This window comes from Gymnogyps californianus, chromosome 7 (assembly GCF_018139145.2).
Source record: "Gymnogyps californianus isolate 813 chromosome 7, ASM1813914v2, whole genome shotgun sequence".
NCBI classification, from domain to species: domain Eukaryota; kingdom Metazoa; phylum Chordata; class Aves; order Accipitriformes; family Cathartidae; genus Gymnogyps; species Gymnogyps californianus.
The window spans coordinates 38,862,250-38,883,417 of NC_059477.1; the positions used below are offsets into that span (position 1 = coordinate 38,862,250).

The 21,168-nt window shown below is 38.0% G+C and overlaps 1 protein-coding gene across 1 annotated transcript in view; it reads right to left on the reverse strand.

Moving 5' to 3' along the window:
* LRP1B (LDL receptor related protein 1B) overlaps positions 1 to 21,168 on the reverse strand; it is a 749,866-nt gene that overhangs the window by 568,663 nt on the left and 160,035 nt on the right. Inside the window, exon 2 of the mRNA XM_050899978.1 lies at positions 12,528 to 12,653. Within this exon, the coding sequence (XP_050755935.1) occupies positions 12,528 to 12,653 (126 nt within the window). The remainder of the gene's footprint in view (positions 1 to 12,527; positions 12,654 to 21,168) is intronic.

A 21,168-nucleotide genomic window follows, 5' to 3' on the forward strand; every position in this document is an offset into this window, starting at 1 on the left:
ATATGGAAATACTACTATAAAAATTCTAAGAATACTAGTTTTATGTGCATGATAATGATGAGATTCAAAGCAAATAAGAAGGAGGATATCTGTGGTGGCAGTGAATATGGAATGGATTAGTACATCGTCAATGTGCTTTACACTGGTATAAAATTATTAAGCATGTAATTAAGTAGGATCAATTGCACTGTTTGTTTTTGGGGTAATGTTTTAGCTATTTTAGATGTTTCATCTTTAAGAATTTAATTTCACACTTTAATGATCTTCTTGTAATTTCCTCCTCCTGCTATGAAGTCACATAGTCAGGATATGCATGAAATCCACTACATATCAAGAAGCGACTAGGGTGGAAGGCCAGGCCAAAGTCACTGCAAAGGAAGATAAGAACAAGGCAAATTAAATAATTTTGTAAATACAAAAATAGTTCAGTTCAACTGACCTTATTCATCAGATACATTCAAATCTCCAGGATTGTTAGCAGGAAAGAAATTATATAGTTACTTGCAGCAACTGCAGCTTTGACCTGGCTGACCTCAGAGACGTCGCCAGTGCAGCCAAAGTGAAATGAGATTTGACGTTGTAGGAGCTTAATGAGTAAAACCGTCAGCCTTCAGTACACTTACATCTGCATGCAGGTCACAGAAATAAATAAAAAACTAAAAACCCAGCTTTGGGTAAGGTGGAGGGAGAGAAGACTATTCTCTGTCTTGGATAGAGAACTTACTATTGCGATACTGAATAAAAACCCAACTGTGAAAATAAGTCTGCTATTAAACTGAAATGTCTCATTTCGAACAGGGAATTACAAATCAATGAAACAAAGCATCTGTTATTATGGAAAATCCAACGTCTGAGTAGGTTCCCTTACTAATTTTATATGCTGGACGAAGCACACGCTGCCCCTGCAGTCCCAGCTCACTGTGTGTTCTCCTGTACGTGACCTCCCAAGGACTGAAAGCAGAGCTATGGCCACCAGCAACACTCTGGATTGAAGGGAGTGAGGAGGTTGGACACAAATTCATTGAAAGGCAAGACAACAACAGGTGCTATTTATTTTACTGAAAATATAGTCAGAGGAGATAGATTTCAGTAAGAATAATGTATCTTTATTTTATTATTGTACTGAACAGGTATTATACTAGATAACTTCTCTCTTAATAGCAGAGCAGATATCTCTTGTCTATACTATCCATTATTTGTACCTGGTTTTTGTACTTGAACTCACCATTGGCTTTAGATTATGGAGCACCCTTGTAAACTAAACTACCTCTTGCAACAAGAAGCTAGAAAACCAAAGACGACAGCACATTAGAGATCTACCTTAGACAACTTTAGATTAACTAGTTTAAAAAATTACCTAAAATATCAAATAGCCCAGTATAGCAGTAGAGCAGAAAGTCAGAATGAGTTAGAAAATGCCATCTCAATAGTCTCTAAAGCCTGAGCCCAAAGGCAGTGAGAGACGCTCTTTGTAGCCTTGTCATACTTATGAACGCTTAAGAAGCGAAGCAAAGAGAAGAAGCACTTTAGAGGTAATTTTATTATATGATAAAAAAAAAACAAAATTCTTTTTTTCCACCTAGATTTTGTTTCAACACTTAAATAATGAAAAATAAGTTTGCCACATCTTTACTTCGAAGCAACTCATGTTATTGCAAATATACCATTAACAGCTATACCTTCTAAGAAGCTGTACCTTTAATGAGGTTATAAATGTCAGATGGTAAAAATTAATTTAGCATTCTCTGTGACGAAATATATACACAAACTTTGGTCCAATCCTATGAACACCTGTCCTCATGAGTAGAACTAACTCGGAATTATTTCACGTTGGGCATATCCAAGTTTTACATACAATTTAAGAGCTATTTCTGAGGGCACAGCTCACAGCCCTACAAAGTAGATGGGCATGGATGTTGATGCATCTTTGAATAATGTAAGATGAAGGCGTTAAGCAATGCAGACTTCAAAATGTTTCATTTGGCACAGTTTAACCCAGAAGTACTGGGGCATGAGTAAGAGCTGCTAAAACGTGGACTTTCTGGATTAGATCTGTACATCCATAAGTTAACATAAGGAACTAAATCCTGAAGGATACTTTTTGAAATGAAACCTTTTCCATCATTTCCTTTTCTGCTTTATTAAAAGGCTAAAATGTAGCACAGTTGAATCCAGGCTGCTGGCTACAGTGAGTTACACTCCTTTGTCATAGTTATGCATTATTCTTTGTGAGCAGAGGTTTTTGTCTTGCATTATTTCTTCGTCCATAGCAAAGTGTCCTCTTTGCTGACTATAACTACTGTGCATTTTATCGCTAATAACACCTCTAAATTCTTATTTTAAATCACAGCCCTATTTTCAAAAAGAGCAATTTTACTTTTCTTCCAGAAAGTCATTTGCTTGCTAATGAGAGTTGTTTTCATCAGTAATTTTGAGAAGAAAAATGGTTATTACACTTTAGCACTTTTTAAGTGACAAATAAAGAATACCAGCCAGCCCACTATTTAAATATACTACATTTCTCCCAGTACAAGATCTACAGGCCAGATGTATCATTATAATTATAAACATTTGTAATGAGTTTCAGTGCAATTGGGGCCCACAGTGAAGTAGCATCACCTCAGATAAAAATCTTTCAACAAGAAATTTCATACATAAGATTGCTGTAATTTATAAATCCCTGCATTATCAAAAATCACCTTTTTATACCAGCAAAGCCAAAAAGGGTTTTGATGATGCTATGTACCTACATTTTTTTTCTAAACACGTTTTTAAATTTTATCAATGCCTAATCAATAGACAATGCTGTGGTACAGCAATTTCTTTACCTCCCTTTTACCAAAGCTATTCCTGGTAGACAGTGCAATGACAGGCTAACAATCAACGCTCTCACAATCATCTTGATATTTGGCTGAATTATCCTGCTTAAGGTGCATTCCTCATTTCCCAAAATACTCCCTTTTCCTGATGCTGACTATTGAACAGCAATAGTATGACAAGACAGCAGGAGACAAAGGACTGTTAATGGGAAGATAAAAACTGAGACAGAAAATGAAGCAATAAGAATTAGAACATCAGTGAAGAGAAAAGGATGAGACCTATGAGAGGGGAAACGGAATCTGTTTAGGATGATGACAGAGGAAAAATAAAGGAACATGGAGGATGAAAAATAGTTTTCATAGTAATTTTAGTAGTTTTGTCAGGAGAACTAAAAAAAAAAAAAAAAAGTCCTTAGGTTAGGCTTAACAGCCAGCACAACCTCATGAAAGAGAAACTGTGCCAAGTCTTTCCATCTCTTCTCTCCACATGTCCACTTTTTTTTGGGTGTAATTTATAGCTTAGCTATGAAAATAAAATTGCTTTGGTTTAAAAACTTGAAAACAAAGTCTTGGTCAAAGTATGAATTACTTTTATAGGTTTTTCAAAAGATTGATCTTTTCATTTTCTTGTCTTATGAGTATATATCCCATTAGATCTGCTTCTGTGTAGGAAGTGCAATTTTAGCAAGCAATTAATCCATAAATGAGCTGTTTCAGAGTTTTAGGTATTGGGCATCATCCTTCAAAGGCTCTGTCCTGGCCTTGTATTATACCTACATGTTTCCACAGACCTTAAAAGAGGCTCATTTTGTCGGCAATCATTTAATTGAATTCCCTGTGAACCACTTTTGGAAAATCATGCACAAGATAATCAGCCGTAGACAAAAAAAAAAAAAAAAAAAAAGGTAGTATTCCTAATGACCATGTCACTGAGAGACACAATGACCTTTAAGTCCTTCAATACCGAACTTCTTGTTGCATACTTTATTCCAAAAGAAAATATGCAGCCAGAGAGCTACAGAAATTACACCTATTTGAACCTGGACCTCTTGCCAGGGATGTTGAGTTTCTGTGCAATAATGACACCGTGATTCCCCCTGTAGTTCTCATCTTTCACATAGACCAGAGATTCTGTGATTCTGACACCACCTCCCCCCCTCCAAATTCATAAATAAACATTTTGGAAAATTTGCCCCATGGGGAAAGGCAAAAAGAAATCTAATGCTGCATTTTATGTACTCAGATGGTCACAAGATCTAGCACTTTCCTGAGTACAAGGGAAAATCTTGTCTAAAGATCTTTTCATATTATGAGCTCAAAGCATTTAAAACACGAAGGAATTCTTCTTTCTTAAACTTTTTGTGCACCACACAGATCTCCCGCTACACATTTGCAAGGTGTGAATCATTACTAGTAAACCAGAAACGAGCTAGCCTTAGAAAAACCTATTGGCCTATAATAAAAGTTAATGTAACCATTTATATTGGTAAGTTGTAAATAATTGTTTAAATATCTGCATATATAACACTTACACTAACTTCAGAATGATAATCAAAATCTATTGTAAAGTCTTTTAAGTACCTTTTAAGGCAATTATGTTTGGCTGAAACAGGATTGGGTGCATGGACTATGTAACCGACAATGTTAAAGAACGTTCAGACCGGAAACCAGAGTAGAAATGAATACACAGAATAGAAAATAAACTATTAAAAAAAAAAAAGTTATTGAATGCTTTTAGTCTTTAAAATGATTTAAAAAAAAAAAAATTAGCAGAAGCAAGTAATTCAATTCCTTGCCAAATTCCGATGTTTACCTGACTGTAGCATGTCACCTTTGAAATGATCATTTAAGAAAAAATATTTTTTATTCACAAAACTGAAATTGCAGCCCCCTACAAAATGAACACTGCTGGAAGCCAAGCCCCTGTTGCTAACCCTTTACAGATAAAGCAGCAGTGCCCAACAAGTCACCAGGAACGAGGCTCACTATACTTCTGATACCAGTTGGACAGATTTACACCTTGCTCTTGCAAGATCCTTGTGTTCAGTACAGTGTAAATTTTAGTTCCCACAGTGTAACCTGGCTAACAGGGTATATGATACATAAAATAGGTGTTCAGTGTACCATGGCATTCCTCAAGCACTTTGTTATCTATCCTTTCAAACATTCCCTCTTGTGGATCTGATCTCCCTATCCTACTCCAGTTCCCACAGTTATCATGGACATATAGAGCCACCCTTTATTATTAAAAAAAAAAAAAAAATTATTAAAAAAATTAAAAGCAGGCACAAGCTTAGTCATTCCATACTTCAGACGGCAGAATGCAATGCAGCTCCAAGCAAAAGCCACATAACCTCCTTCTGGTGGGATTTCTCAGCTCATGTTCAGCCCTATACCAGCATTCAGTGTTACGCCAGCACATTTGCTTGGCTTTCATTCCCTGCAAGTTTAGATCTGTATATGGGCTGTATAGACACTGCCCATATAATACTGGGATCAGACAGAGATAGTCCTATGGTGGGTTGACTGTGGCCAGTTGCCAGACGCCCACTCAGCCGCTCACTCGCTCCCCCTTCCTCAACAGCATGTGGGAGAAAACAAGATGGCAAAGCTCATCGGTCAAGATAAAGACAAGGAGATCACTCACCAGTTACCGTCACAGGCAAAACACACTCGAGTTTGGGAAGATTAATTTAATTCAGAGCCGGACTGCAGCCCCTGTCAGGAGAACCTGCTCCAGCGTGGGCTCCTCTCCACAGACCACAGTTTCTTCAGGAAGCATCCACCTGCTCCTCCATGGTCTCCCCACGGGCTGCAGGGGAATCCCTGCTCCATCGCCCGCAGCACCTCCGCCCTGTCCTCCTCCTCTGACCTGGGTGTTGACAGGGCTGTTTCTTTCCTCACTCCTCACTGCCAGGCAGCGTTTTGCCCTTTCTTAAACATGCCTTCCCAGAGCTGCCACCAGCATCGCTGACTGGCCCAGCTGTGCCCTGCCCTGGGGCCGTTGTGGAACCGGCTGGAACCGGCTGTGTCCGACACAGGGCAGCCCCGGCCTCTCCTCACAGAGGCCCCCACAGCCCTGGCTGCCAACACCCAGACACCCGGTACAAGTCCAAATAATAATAATAAGATCCATAGTAGGGCTGCAGCCATATGTTTAATCACACCAAGTATTCAAAGTCACTCACACTCACACAAAATGAATGAAGTAGTTTTATTCAGAGAAGGATAATGCACATATTCCAGTAATTTGACAATGTGCTTATGTCTCAGATATAGTATTACCGTCCGTTGGGAAATTATAAAAAGGAATTGCCTCTAAACGCTCTCTAGGGCCTCAATACCATTGCTTACACTCTGGCTGTGACAGAAAGTGCAAAAACATAAAGGTTATTCCCTGGCCCAAGACGAGTGCTCCCCTGCATCCAAAGACGGGGCAGCCCAGAGGGAAAAGGAGCAGAATCAGTGGTGAGAGGTGTGGGAACATCCCCAAAGTGCGAACCCCCTCAGGAAGACAACTGGGCCTCATCAACACCGGTCCCAAACACCACAGCGGAACAACGTGAACTCCTCCAGAGCGACTGCAATGCAGGATTTGTCTCAATGGGGTGCTTCTCTATAACCTTTCCAAAAGGCTTAGAGGGTATGAGCGCCATCGACATTCATCCTTTCCAGACTGTTTGCTCTAATATTCCGTTAACTACCAGAACATCAGCAATCCCATCACACCAGCAAAACGACTTTTCCTGGAGGGGCCGAGCACGGCAGTTTTCCCAAACGATGGAGTAAGGAGAAAGCAGAGGTCAGAAGCTGAAGCCCAGGTAGCAGTCACGCAGGTGTTCACCACGGGGAAAGGGGGCAGGCAACGGCAAACTATCTGAACGGGATGAAGCACAGCAGACCTGAGAGGCTATATGCCAGAAAGTAGGATGGCAAAAACACCGGCCATAATAAATACATCTTTATACATCTTTTCTTCACCAGTAGTTACCAACTACAGTAGCTTTGCTAGGGTAAACCACAAGGAGATCCTCAGTGGGAAGAGTGTTTTCTTTCACGTCTGCAAAAATGGTATCAGGAAAGTTAATCCTACTTCAAAACATTCATCTTGCTCTGTCAGGAGCACTTCTTTTCACCTGCTAACATAAAAGCATGGCAATATTGTATTGCTGCATTAAGCATTTAACTTAATTTTATGTAAACTAGCAGCAGTTTCATAAAATTTGTTGACATTTGTCATTTTCTTGTGGTTCATTTCCTACAAGAGCTTCAGAAGTTAAGTTTTACTACTGATATGAAAGATCCTGATTCAGAGAGAGAGAGTACACATTCATCACCTCAAAGCAGTTTAATATAACCAGTAACACAGTCAAGTATCTCGCTGAAGAATAGGTGTAAGCAGCTATTTTATGTAGCAGATTCCTTGTTCCATAGTAACTACATACAGCAAAATTATAAAGAGTGAAAATAAGACCACATTCTTCCCTCATGTCCAGCGTTTTCTTCATTTACCTTCAATAGCCTCATGGAAGCTCATCTTCAATGTATGCAAGTTATTCATTGATCTGGGATTTTCCAAAGCTACTTAAGAGTGGTTTGGGAACCTGGCTTCTATTGAATTTCAATGAATCTACTCATAAAAGAATTAGGAGCTTTAGGAAATTTTATCTTTATTGTTTCATACCACAGGAGCAACATGGCATCCAATTATCTTATCCTTTGCTGGTAAAAGAACTACAACTGAGGTACTCAATTAACAATTTTTAAGCTCGTGAAACTAGTCTCACATAATTAGCATCCAGAGAATTAACGAAGCTGTTTTAGCAAACAAAGTGAGACTCAAGCTTTTAAACAAGGTATTTCTGGTTGCTGCTTTTCTTTTGCTCCTCCAACTTCAGTTTAATCATGATTATAGAACATGATATTCCCTCAAAATCCCAGAGAAAGATTATTATCAGAGATAATTTCAACATGTTATGATAAGCCTGCATCTACTCAAACTTCTAGAAACAGGGACCATTCAAATTTGATGATTTGCTAATGGAAGCTGGGGTTCTTTCAATTCAGGACCAGTCAGCTACAAATAAATTGTGTGTGTGGCCTGTATGCAAACAGTCATTCGGACACCATTTAAGAAAGCTCAAATACAAGAACAACAGTGCCAGGATAACAAAGAAAGTGCAGGTGCGGACAATACGAGAGACAGAAATTCAGTCTGGCAGTGCAGAGTAAATCGTTTTCAGAATTTTGATGCTGATAAAATAACTGAGTGTCAAGTACTTTCATGTCTTGGTAGTAGGAGATCTCATATTGTACTGTGTTTTTTTTCCCCTCTCATAAGATATTCATGATATTCAAGCAATACTTAGGGTCATAGGTGGTTCCAATGGGCAACTGTACCATAGCAAAGCACAGCTGCATGCAACATGCCACAGAATGATATGAAAAGAGCTCAGGGTATACTTGTGCCAGACCTCAAGTCCCTCTTCATAGGGCAAGTATCAGGCAGTATTATAGCATCCTCCTCTACTTCATGGTGAAGAGACTCTAAAGCAGCCCTTGCTGGAACTGCTGCTGCTGCACGGAGCATTACAAAACCCAAACACAATCAATGTGTACAATTCCAGAAAGGAGCTACAGAAAATAAGCAATTTCTTTTCCTGCTCCTTTGTTTCACCTTGCCTTAGCACAATGCATTCTGACAGAAAGGAGTTTGTGAACTGAGATTAGAAAACAATATGCAAGCCAGACAAATTCTGAAGCTGCAAACACACAAAAAATCCTTAAGTACTAAATGGATGGAGTCATTTGCCAATATACCTTTTAGATCTCAACCCTGTTAGTAGGAGGTTGAGGAAACTAGGCAATAGTACATCAAATCAAATGTCTAGATTTCAGAAGCCATTGATATTCCTTGGGCAATCGCATGGTTTATTTAGAGATGAATATGTTATTCACAGAGGTACAACTGCAGAATGCAACACACACTGCTACCCCAAAATTACAATGTTGTAAACTGGATCTTTGAGATACAATTAGTGAACTTCCCTACTTAAGCCCCTATAAAAGTTGTTGAGATAGGCAAATGCTTAGAGCGCAAGACCAATACCAGTGGCAAGAATGGTAAAATAAGCAAAAAACCCAAAACAAAACACAACCCCCGCCCCCAAGAAAAATAGTATTAAACAGGTGTTTCCAACTACTGAGTGCCTAAAGCAGGCAATAGTGAACAGACACTAGGTGATACAAAAGGTTGTCACTATTTTTGTTTTTTAAACTCTATGCGTTTTAACAGTATATTTGACTTTTGTAATTGTCCCACCAAAATACTCCGGCAGATGAGTCTACAGACAGCAATTTTTTTTTTTAATTTTTTTTTTTTTTCCCTTTTTACAGTGAGGAAGTCCTCTAAACATTTGCATCAACCTCCAGACCAACAGCTATCTGTAAAAGTCAAACACGTCTGGCCAGATTCTGGGGCGTCTGAGAGAGTTCTATTGATTTCAAGCGAGTTTACTGATTTAGCCTACTGAAGAACCTAGCATCATCCGATTAGGTTAAGTAAATTGATTTTTGAATCCTGACTATTTGCAAAAACCTTATGAACAACCTAGAGACCTATCACCCAAGAAAGGGTAGAAATTACTTGGTCAAGAGTTTTATTAATACTTTTTTTTTTTTAATCAATTTTCTCACAAACAATTCACAAACAGAAAAGCAACAGAATTTGTTCACTAAATTATTCATTACAAATTACTGAACCAGGTTCTTTGGCACTACGAAAAGCAGCAGCTCCACTGAGAGCAGAAAGAATTACAGCTGCTAAGAAACAGAGAACACAAGTATAGATGCCGTAGGAATTCATTTCTGGTTTTAAAAAGCTATTTGTGAGATCGTGTAGTGGAAGATGGGAAGTAGAAGGGGAACAGACTGGTGATGGAAGCTGTCTGTCAACTCAGAAGAACACAGGCAGTGACAGGACACCTCCACCACACTCACTGAAAGCCCACGGAAGCTGTGCCTGCGTAAAGCCCTGCCCCAACTTTTGCCAATGCAGAAGCTGAATTCAACGACAACTAAGAATGCCACCTTTTCCTCCTCTCTGTCCAAGCCTAGATCTCTTTAGTAATGCTAATAAAGGGACTAGATCGTATGATTGCAAGTGGATTCCTGAGGAAATTAGTTGATACAGTCGTATCACATGTGTTTGTACAGCCTAATAACTTTCAGGTTCTATTGCAAAATCTGGTTAAAATGCCGCCAGGAGAGAGGCCACAAAGATATTTAGTTCCTCAAAGTTTTCTGCAAATAGATGGTTGAGTGATGAGACTAATAAGACTTTTCATATTCTCACCATGGGAAAAGCTGCAGCATGAGATTTTTTCTCCTTTTATACACCTTGATAACCCCACAGGAGAGAAGTTAAGAACTTCCACTTGCAGGAAAAGATTTGATCAATGCTTGCACGTTATTAGAACCCAGAAAACCCTATTACTAGGCACAAATCCACAGAAAATCAATCAAACTCCATTTGTTTATGGCTATAGGAACAACTAGCAATATCTGTCAGGCTACACCAAATAATTCATCGTATGTAAGTCAGCAAAGAGCTGACAAATAGAGGCTGCATTCATCTATAAACAAACAGACACATGACTCAGTGCACTAAAACTGGAAGGTGCTGCATCCCTGGCGTTAACACCACAGAGCCCTCAAATATTTCATAAGAGTATTTTTAAGGTAGTTTATAACTCCTTATAGATACCGTGATGCAAAGTATCAGCAGAAAAATTCAGGAACATTATATTCATCTCTAATGAGAAACAACTTACTGATGAAGCTAGAACACATACACGTATTTCAAGAAATACTACATTTGACAGCAAATTATGCTGACTAAACAAATACAGAACCATCAAGACCAAAACATAATTGTGAGCAAATATGTAAGAAAGTTTCACCCAGCATCCCAGCGCTGTCGCTTGGTTCTCACGCAGAGTCCTGGGCTGAGTTGAACTGAAAGGGCAGGACAGGGCACCAGACCCGGCATGATTACCATCTCAGCCCGTACACTCAAGTGCTGCCCGGGCACCTCATTAACCAGCAGCTCATCAGCAAACGGCTATGTAAGCTGTACATGCATAAGGATTCAAACACCTTCCTGCTCTACAACCGGAAAAGCAATGATGCTAACTCCTGTCTTTGACTTAGGACAGCCTAAGTAATGCATCCTACAGAAACTGTTAGCATCTGCAAAGGGGGAGGTGTTTCCAAGAGGACCAGGCTGGCTGATGTCAGGAAGAGTGTCGGCTTGCTTTCCCACCCCGTCCCCCTTTCTTCAAGCCATCAATAAACTTCAAAGATTATGTTTTTAATATGCCGTGGCACTTTGAATGGCACTACTGAACACAGATCATATGGTCCAGTACAATAAACATGCGAAGTTCTTTGGAACTTTGGAGGAAAATATCTAGGCATCCAGCAAGCTGCTGGATCAGGAACTACGTGCTAAATATCAGGAGGCAAATTAAAAACTGTGTGTGTGACCATTTTTGTGCTCTTATCATAATATTCATTAGTTAGCAGAAAAACTTTTAACTGCAGATACTAACACTATGCTTGAAAATATTGTATCAGAGAAGAGAGTAATCAATCATCAGTGCAGTAATAAAATCTTAACTGTACTTCAAGCTTGCAACTACAGTCTTTTGTTTTTGAGAATCCCAAAGCGTTTCAAAAGGCCGTTAATCAGAGCACCCTCACCACAGCCCCAGAGGCAATTTTCCTATCTGTTGCAGAGAACAAACGCTGGAGCAGGAAGGTTGCAATCATCGGTGCAATGTTTGCCCAGACAGAAATGGTTTCCAGACATCTTGAATTTCTGTCCCTCATTTTAAAGATCAGACTCCTAAATACTGTCTGATGTTTGATATTTTCTTTTCTTTTAGCAGTAAACCACATTTCTAGCCTTCCTGATTGTCAGTATTGCTTTGATACAAAATACATGGTTCTTCTCTTACATTAAGTGATTATCCTGGGGATAAAATCAGGAAATTCCCTCATTTTCCTCAGAACGCAGGAAACAAGAGAACATTAAGATTTAATATCACCTCATCTGTAGTCTACAAGGCTGATAAGAATAAAGTCTGTAAGGTTGCTACTCTGGTCTTCAGAAGCTCTTAGCCACATTAAAAAAAACAGGGTCTTTTATTATAATTAAACATGTTTTATTAAAGCTTTCCCTCATTTTCCTTTCTTTGCTTCTTTCCCCCTCATAGTTTTTACATCTTCTTTCATTCCTCCCTTTGATGTTTGCATGCTTTTCATACTTTTATTGAAAACATTTTGCACTATTCATTTCCAGCCCACCGCCCCCTAAATGTATTTAGAGGAATACATTTTTCCTGTGTCTGACTTTGCCTCTGCCCTCTACAGCTCATCTACAGCTCAGTGAGAGCGTAGGGAACATATGCTTTGGTGACAGTGTTCATTACAAAGTGGCACATGAACAAAACACCTTCCATCTCTTCCATTTCTTTTGTCTCTCACCTACACAGTGAACGTAACCTGTTCCCCTTGATATGAAGATTTATTCAGGATTTATTAAAAAAAAAAATTGAATCTGTCCTTTCAATTGTACAGTTAGTGCAACTATAAACATGACCATTAAAAGGAAGATAAAATAAGAGTGGCTCCTTCTTTACTTACATGTGTCTAAAGACTCATCTGAATCATCAGGACAATCAGGCTCTCCATCACACAGCCAGTGCTGGGAGACACAAGTCACGCGATCACGACACAGAAACTCTCCTACGTCACATAATTGATGTTCTTCTGAAAACAAGAATGTTTTAGAATGCAATGATTAAAAATGAAGGAAAATAAAGCGGCACAATGAAAATGAAAAGTGAAAATAAAGTGATTCTGAAATCAGAAATCAAAGCAAACAATAGAAACAATGTGAAGTAATAATTTAATGTTATCTAATGCCCTTCCTTAGGTTGTAGAGCTCTAACATCCAGCTGCAGTGTTTCAGTGGGAGCATCCCATAACCGTTTCAACCAGACATGAACAGCGTTAGCATAAACTACCTCTATGAAATAGAATTTTAAGAAAGTCTATTTTTCTCTATTTCACCATGAAGTAAATTTGTTCACTAGACAATCAACAAGCTTTAATTTCGTGTTATCAGCAGGGAGGTACCCCATTCTCCTCTCCTGCCCCAGAAAATATTTTCAAATCGTTGTTTCAAGTAATCAGATCTTCAAGGATGTATTTCTGTAAGCAGCCAAAGGCCTTTTTAAATAAACACATATATTTTTTTACTATTTCTTCACGTACATATTTTAATGACCAAATTCTGTCTCAGTTTTATATAAAAACTATTTTATATTTCATGTGACAAATTTGCAAACAAAGGTTTTAGTTATTTAAGGTCAACACTGAAGCAATGGCCTTAAAAAGAGGGCAATTTTGGAAGCCTGGCACACCCAAACTATCTGCTGGATTCAACCACCAAAGTCTGATGTCCTTGAGATCTAGAGTTAATTAACTCAAGACTATTCCATCATTAATTAATGTAAAACTATTCTAACATTAATTAAAGCTCACAAGGCCTCTGTGCAATATATTATATTAATTTTATCAATATATAAGTTACAGTAGTGCCTTCCACAAGGTTACATTGCAGATCGCTGGGAAAAGGTTTCTTGATTATTATTACGCTGATACAAGTGAGAAATAACTTCACTGGAGTCAATACTGTTACAAAGATATAAAACCAGGTATAAATAAGGAAAGAATTAAGCCCAATTCCACTTGTAGATCTATCCATTGGTTTAGTTCATACCAAAAGCCAACGGATACTGTTACTTTTTTCTTATCACTATTAGCATGCTGTAAGTCGGCGCTCTGTACACCGCTAGCTTCAGTGTCTGCTGAACCGAGTTGCTCTCTTGAAAGATCTTCGTTGCTGCAACTTGTGATTAAGTGCTTCGACTTTTCACGAAGCGTTACGATACTCCTTTCTTAGTCTGATATGTCAACTAGCAACTAGCATGATAACAAAAACCACTGTTCCTCAGAACAACTCAGCTGGCCTTCTGAACAAAATATCTGTTTTGCAGACACTATATATATATATTCTGTTGCCTAATCGCTGTAAGATGTGTTTCTAAACATGCTTGTAAAGCTGACTCTGAGCTACAAAGGAAAACTCTTATGGCACAGGTTTTGGGACATTTATGTATTATTACTCTAGGAAGTAACAATGGGAACGCTGTTAAAATTATCCTATCATTTCCTATGTGCACACCTCATTTTCAAAGTCAGTCTCTAAAATTATTGATGGCTACAGTTTCAAATGAGTCAAAGTTGCAACTATTACGTAGATATGTTTCATATTGCTTAAACTAGCTACATCGCGGCTTCTATGACTCAGTAGGAATCAAAGCATTTTTGTTATATTTTAATTCCTTGCCTTTACTTCAACAGCAAACAGTGCTCAGTCGTTTAAGTTGTTTATTGTCTCTGAAAAAAATGAGTGACTGTATAATTAAAAGTGTAAGTTTACACACACATGGAAGTGGTTTTGCTTAAATCTTTCAGGGAGATGATTAAAGGTCCTGCTTTGATAGCGCTTCTTGAAAAACCATCTTGGAAGTCAGAGGGAGGGAGTTTGGCAAGTTTCACCATTTCAAAGATACACAGTAGTGTGAGCAAACCCTGTACAAAGAACTGTTTAGTATTTGTTTTTATAATATTCTTGAAATCCACAATAAATTTCTGTTTCTTTATGGAAACCTTGTACTACAGTGTGAACTGTCATGTTCTGTGTATTAGATGTCTGTTTGTAACAGACTTGGGAATATTAAAACTAGCACAAAACCCGTTATCTACCATATCCACTTATTTATACCACTCAAGAACAATTATTTCTCAGAGCAAAAAATAGTTGAAATGGCTAACTTCATGAATTAAGATGCATAAGATCAAATTATTTCAAATTAGATTTTTCTAAACGTTATTTTTCATAGATTTCTGAACTGACAGCTAAGTGAAAAATACTTTAATGAATAAATATAAAAATGTAAAGTTGTGAAAACACTTATACAGTCAAGTTTACACAAGTGACTGGTTCTACATGAACCTACTCAGTTACCTACGTGCACAATACCTATAGAAAAAGAAATCTTGTTTTTTTACTAAGTCCCAACTGACAATAATTGGATAAAAGGAGAAATCAATGCTGTCATTTATGCCAAAATGTAATACTCCAAGTTTAATCATATACTGCAGCAAGCAGAGCCCAGTGGTAAGAAAATCACATTTGAAGCGATGAAGAATTTCAGTCTAGTTATTCAAGTCTGTAAACAAACCTTACAGCGATGCCAATGAAATCACTGTGAAATGTGCAGAACTGCTCTTCTGTAGCTTTTCGGTGCAATGTCTATATTAAACACTGTCCGTAGTCCGTAAGTCCTGTGACTGCCACCGAAGAAACCCCAGAAGTAAGGGAGGAAGACAGTACGAAAGGAATGATCCCCGTTCTGCATAGTCCTTAACATCGCTCCCTTGGAAATGTAAAATTTAAAGCAGACCAAAAGGCAACCAGTAAAGCCACACTACCATTAATTTAAAGACCTTTCCCCTCTGCAACATTCCCTTATGTTTTACACTTTTATCTGTAATAAAATCCCTTTTCACTACTCAATGACAACTGCCAGTCAAAATGCATCCAAACAGTGCTACTGCCAGCCATAATGAACCGGAATCCGATGGAAACCTCTGAGTAACACCATAAATGCCTGAGTAAATGGCAATCAAATGGGAGCTATATGGAAGAGGGAAGTATCCTATCACCATGCTCAAGGGGAATGAGAGTCTGACACAAAAAACTGGTAGGTTTTCTCTCTATCTCGAGAAAAACCTAGCAGAGTGAAAAAAACACTAACTTATAAAACAATTGGAAAAATAGATCTTGTTTAGAATAAAGCAGCTTAATATTAGCTCAGTGTTTTATTGGCTCTGAAACTGTTTTTTCAAACTGTTTTCTTTTGCATATCTGTAGAATTATCTTTATTTGAAAATAAAGCAGCTGAAGCTGCTATCTTTACAAAATTAATTGCACTTCCTAAAAAATGGTCATCTAAGATGGCCTTATTTTATAAGTGAAGAAAGCAGTTATTTTCAGTGACACTTCTCTGCACACTGTTTCCTTCTGTATTATGTGTGCTGCACAGGCAGGCTCCCAGCGGATGAGAAAATTCACATATTTTTAACATACCAATTCTTTGAGATACAGAGCAGATGGTTAGAAATCATTTCTCTATGGGTAAATGAAAGCTTCGCCTCCCTAAGGACAGTACTCCTATCCTATGTTGCAAACACCTGGCAATGCCTCTTAGAAGGAAAGTTTCACAAAAAAAGCCGGTGCCTTTGTTTTAAAGTCAATGTTTCTAGAGCCAAAAATGTGGGTTTTTTTTCCAAAAGACAGGCATATTTTTAAGAGCACAAAGCTCAAAATCTCCATTAGAAAACTAATTACAATTATAATTTATGCAATTACACTAAACTTGGAAAAACAAAATTCCATTATGCTGTTAATAGACATGGGGGAAAAAAAAGGCAAACAAACGAACAAAAAAAACAGCACACAAGACAGTGGCCAATGTCTGCCTACAACAGGAATGCTAGTTTAATAAGGCAGTTGCCTCTGTAAACATGCATTCAGCTCCTAAATGATGAGCGATAAAGATCGCTGTCCGTGATCACATTGACTGGTGGAGGCCAAAGGTATCTGGATCCTTCTTATTTGAGGGAATGCAATCATGAAAAGCAAGTCAACAGGGTTCTTGAAAAGTACTATACAGGAGATAACATTTATGTAATTGAGTGCTTCTTCAGTTCTATTATGAGAATCTAAATGATTCGCTGTGAATCTAATTAATATCTGCCTTCGTCAAGGAACCAGACGGGAAGAGAAGCTGTTGTATTCCTAGAATTGTTTTTCCCTGCAGGCGTCAGCACTGTCCCCACTTTCAGAAGTCCATTGCTTGGGCGCTCTATGGATCTGCCAGGCTTCCACTATGGTCTAGGTGACCCCACCACCCCTCTTAGACGGCAGTTGCTCTGTGTGCTGTCTTCAGAGCACTTCAATCTCCATCTGCTGAGAGCACCTGAGAGCCCGAAGAAACAAGTCTCCCATACGGCAACACTCTTCAAAGTGAAGAAAACTCAGTCGAATAAAGTCTTGATCCGTTATAGCAGGGAGTCTGCTCATTAGGCTTTCACTCAATATTCATAAAAACCACATGTGCAAACTAAGCCAAAAATCACATTCAAACAGAAGCTTTTGAATGATATGATATAGCTCTATATGAATGAATGTTTAGGGATAAAACATCATCATAACATAATTTTCAAAAGCTTTTATAAAAATAGCTTAAGATTAACTTGAAGTAAAAACGTTTCATTAATTCCATTTCATTAAATTTTGCACTCATTAAAAAAATAAAAGATATTTTTACCATGGTTCAAGTGAAACAAAAAACTCTGGAATTTTCAATTTCCTCTCCTTTTTCAAGAATGGAAAAGGGCAAGAAAAGGCGTACACAGAAGAGGGGGATGGGTGTGTAAACATGCTTTCCTTTTCAATTTGGGAACGGCAAGATCAAGGAAAGAACCATGGAAACCATGAATAAAAAAGATAAACACATACAAGTGCTCAGCTGGTTTGTCCCCAACTGCGTACCCAGACAAAACTCCCAGGAAAGAAGGGGAATTGCCTGCCAAAATAGCAATTTTTTTGGAAGCAAAAGAGCAGGAAGACTAAGAAAGAGCAGAAAGGCCAGTAAGAGTGGTCAGAAAACTGTAATCCAGCTGTACATTTTCATTCAGATCCACTGGTGACCGCATCACTTGTCTGCATGACCAGGAACATCTACCGATGATAATAAACCCATTCTGCCATGTTTCAGGGATATTATGCAATCAAAAACTTGCACTTTTAAGGTCTTAATTAGTTTTGCTTTGATTTTAATTAAGTTATCTTCATTACAAAAGCTTAAGAACTCAGAACTTTTTTTTCCCCCTCTCAAAAGCATGTTTTCCATTTGGGATTTTCTTTGATCTCTCACTGAAACATGGAAGGGTTTGCAGATTAATTTCTGCAAAATTTACTCAAAAGTTGAAAAGTATATTCCGGTAGTAATTTATGATAGAATTCATCATATGCTAAAACCTAAATTATTGTAACTGAAAGAGAGATGGGAAAAAAGAGCATGCACAGCACTTCTTACTTACGACTTTTCAGACTTTTATATAATACTTTTCCAACCTTGTATACCTTTTGAGTTAAATCTACATTTTTAGAGCCCAGCATACAGTAAAACATTTATGTTTTGGCCACACTAAACTACAGACAAAATCCTTGGAATGAGTCTTGCAGAACAGTAAACATGGTTTTACATTCAGAGTATAAAAAAGTGTTATCAATTATTGCTGTCCTACCCAGTTCAGTACAATGTTGTGTTCAAAGTCAGAGAGTAAAGGTTTATTCACAGGATCCAAAAATCTCTCTCAAGATCTACCAGACCCTGATTTGTGCTTCTGCGGTGCAAAGGGGCTTAGCCAGCTGTAGGTATGTTCATATGTACATAGCATTCCTAAACAGGAATATATATGTTTTATGTGTATTTATTCAGTTCCTGGCATATTAGTTATCACTCACTTAGCACCTACTAATCAACTAATTGCTTTATCCATAGGCAGAGCACATGCACAGGTACCAGTCACTAAAAGCACCATATGTTCAGTTGATGCCACATACCTTTAAATGCCACATGCAAGCTTTTCTCAGTCTGCACATCTTCCCCCCAACAAGGTCACAGACATCTTGTTTAGAGTCTGGTCAGTCTTTTGATTGACATCAGACATCCTAGTTCTCAGCCCATAACCTAGTCCATAAATATTCATGCTCAAAATCCTTATTTACATCACACAGCTACAATAATTCTTCATATTTTTCAGACTTGCTCAGTGCTACCATAACTTATGGATCAGGCTGAGCAAATATTGTTAGAGGTGAGTATTAACAAGAAGACTAGAAACATCCACTGTTTCATACAAATCCTGAAGTATTTTTGGAGGTGGGCAGGTGATAAGTCTAGGGGCAGCCTTGTTCCTCTCATTTTTGCTCCTCTTTTGACAAAAACGTATTTCCATTAAGGGGGCTGACCCCGAGTCCCCTCCTGTGGATTTGAACCAGAGAAGGTTATTATTCAGCCTTAATTTGGCACACTTTATGGACAGAGAAATCTAAGAAATATTCAGATAATGAGAAAGACCCAAATATTCCTGAGACAATTTTTACCTAATCAGCAAAGGGTCACACAATAATACGTATCTCAGCAACCTACGAAATGACATGATAGTGATGTTCTCTAATGACACAAAAATACTACAGAATAGCCAGATGCCTTCTTTAATACAATAGAGATATACTAATAGAAAAACATTACCTGTAATCTTGTCATTTGCCAACTCCTACTCCAAGCAGCCCTATACAGAAAGGAAGTTGAAGTCCCAACAAACTCACTACGAACCAGTTCTTCACAATTATCTTGTACCTCCTTCAAAACTGGAGGAAACATGCAAACACGTTCCCCAGGGTGAAGCTGTCCTTCTTTCCAAACAGCCAGACTTAGACTGAATGTTAATGTCAGGATGGAGGGTCAAAGTGACCATCACTTATCCCTCTACGTATGAAGAATGACAAGCCCCATAACAGAGTCAACAACGTGCCCTTTCAGCTGCTGACAGCTAGACAGTGCCAGGGTGAACATGAGCGAAAATGCTCTCATTTGTGGAAAGCCCTCAAAGGTTTCCACTGAAATGAGTCTTCTCTCTTTCCCATGTCACAGAACAAAATGTCTTTGAATAAACCATCTATATGGAATGTGAAAACCTTGGAGCCTTTCCACCTTGGTCTGTATTATCATAATGTGTTCATAATATTATCATTTCATTTGCTCTTGTGTAAGCCTCCTCATCAGGAGGAAATGGTTGCAACAGAAGACTTAAAAAAAAAAAAATTACATAAATAAAAAATTAGGCTTTATAAGGAACTGTGAGGATCTTCACAGGAACCTTCACAGACACCCAAGAGCTCATATATGAGGACACTATGTGCTTCCTAGTCCAAGTATATACCTTGATAAGCAACACAAACTTTCACATGCAAAAGAAATTCTAGGAGAGATGACTTGCATAATACATTTTTTGTACACATACATGCTTGCTGCTTCTTCAGGAAGCTCAATGGAGAAAAGACTAAGGCTTTTAGCTACTCCCAGGATCAAATCTCAAAAAGGTCTGACAGACAAACTCCTGAAAAGCAGAAGAAATGAGCAGAAGGACTGGGACTGAGAACAAGTCACCCTGAGCCAATTTCAAACCCAATTCGACGCAGTGTGCCACTTACTGTGCCTCTAAGCAGGACTTCAAATGAATTTTTTGTTACGCTTTTAACTTCGCTAGTTGTAAAGCTTCCAAATTTAACTGTAATGTTTTCACAGCAAAATTGCTTCTTTTTCTTAAAGTAGGATGGAAATCCCAACTTGAGACAAATTATTTAAATAAATGCCATACACAATATTTTCTCTTTTGAAAGCTGAAAACATTCATTACATAGCTTATTACAATCCCTTTGATAAGTCCTCCGTTGAGCAGATGTTCTATCATTGTGAATTTTCACATACTAACATTTTTAGCAAATACTGAGAGATAATTAATTTAGATAAATTTCATATATCAAAGAGTAATCAATGATGTCACTGTTTTAACTCAGTAGTTTTATTACCATGTAAAACATAACAAAACCATTTCCTTCGCATTTTTCAAACTCTAATAGAATGACATCTACCCAAGCAAGGAAGGAAAAGCACGTACTAAACTGTTGCAACATTTTAAGACACCAGGAACATTGTGAGAATAAAAAAAATCTGCTCTGTTTATGATCACTTTGAATAAAAGTAAAGTTTTAAGTTTTCTTTTAAAGTGTAGGTAACTTCATGAAGGAAAGATACAGCTAGGTAAGATGTAGGTAATTCAGATGACTGTACAATGGGAAAACAGAGTTATACTTAAAAAAGAGAAAATAGAACTACAACCAGCAAGTTATCTCAAAGGACGAAAAAACTCAAAGCAGTATGGAAGGAACTATAAAGTATCTGGACTGAATTGAACCGTCTTCTTTACTTTCTCTTTTATTTCCCTGGAGGAGGATGTTGAGGCTATGTTATCACTGGTGGTTGATTTGCTTGTTTCCTTTGTTTTAGGACTCAAGGAC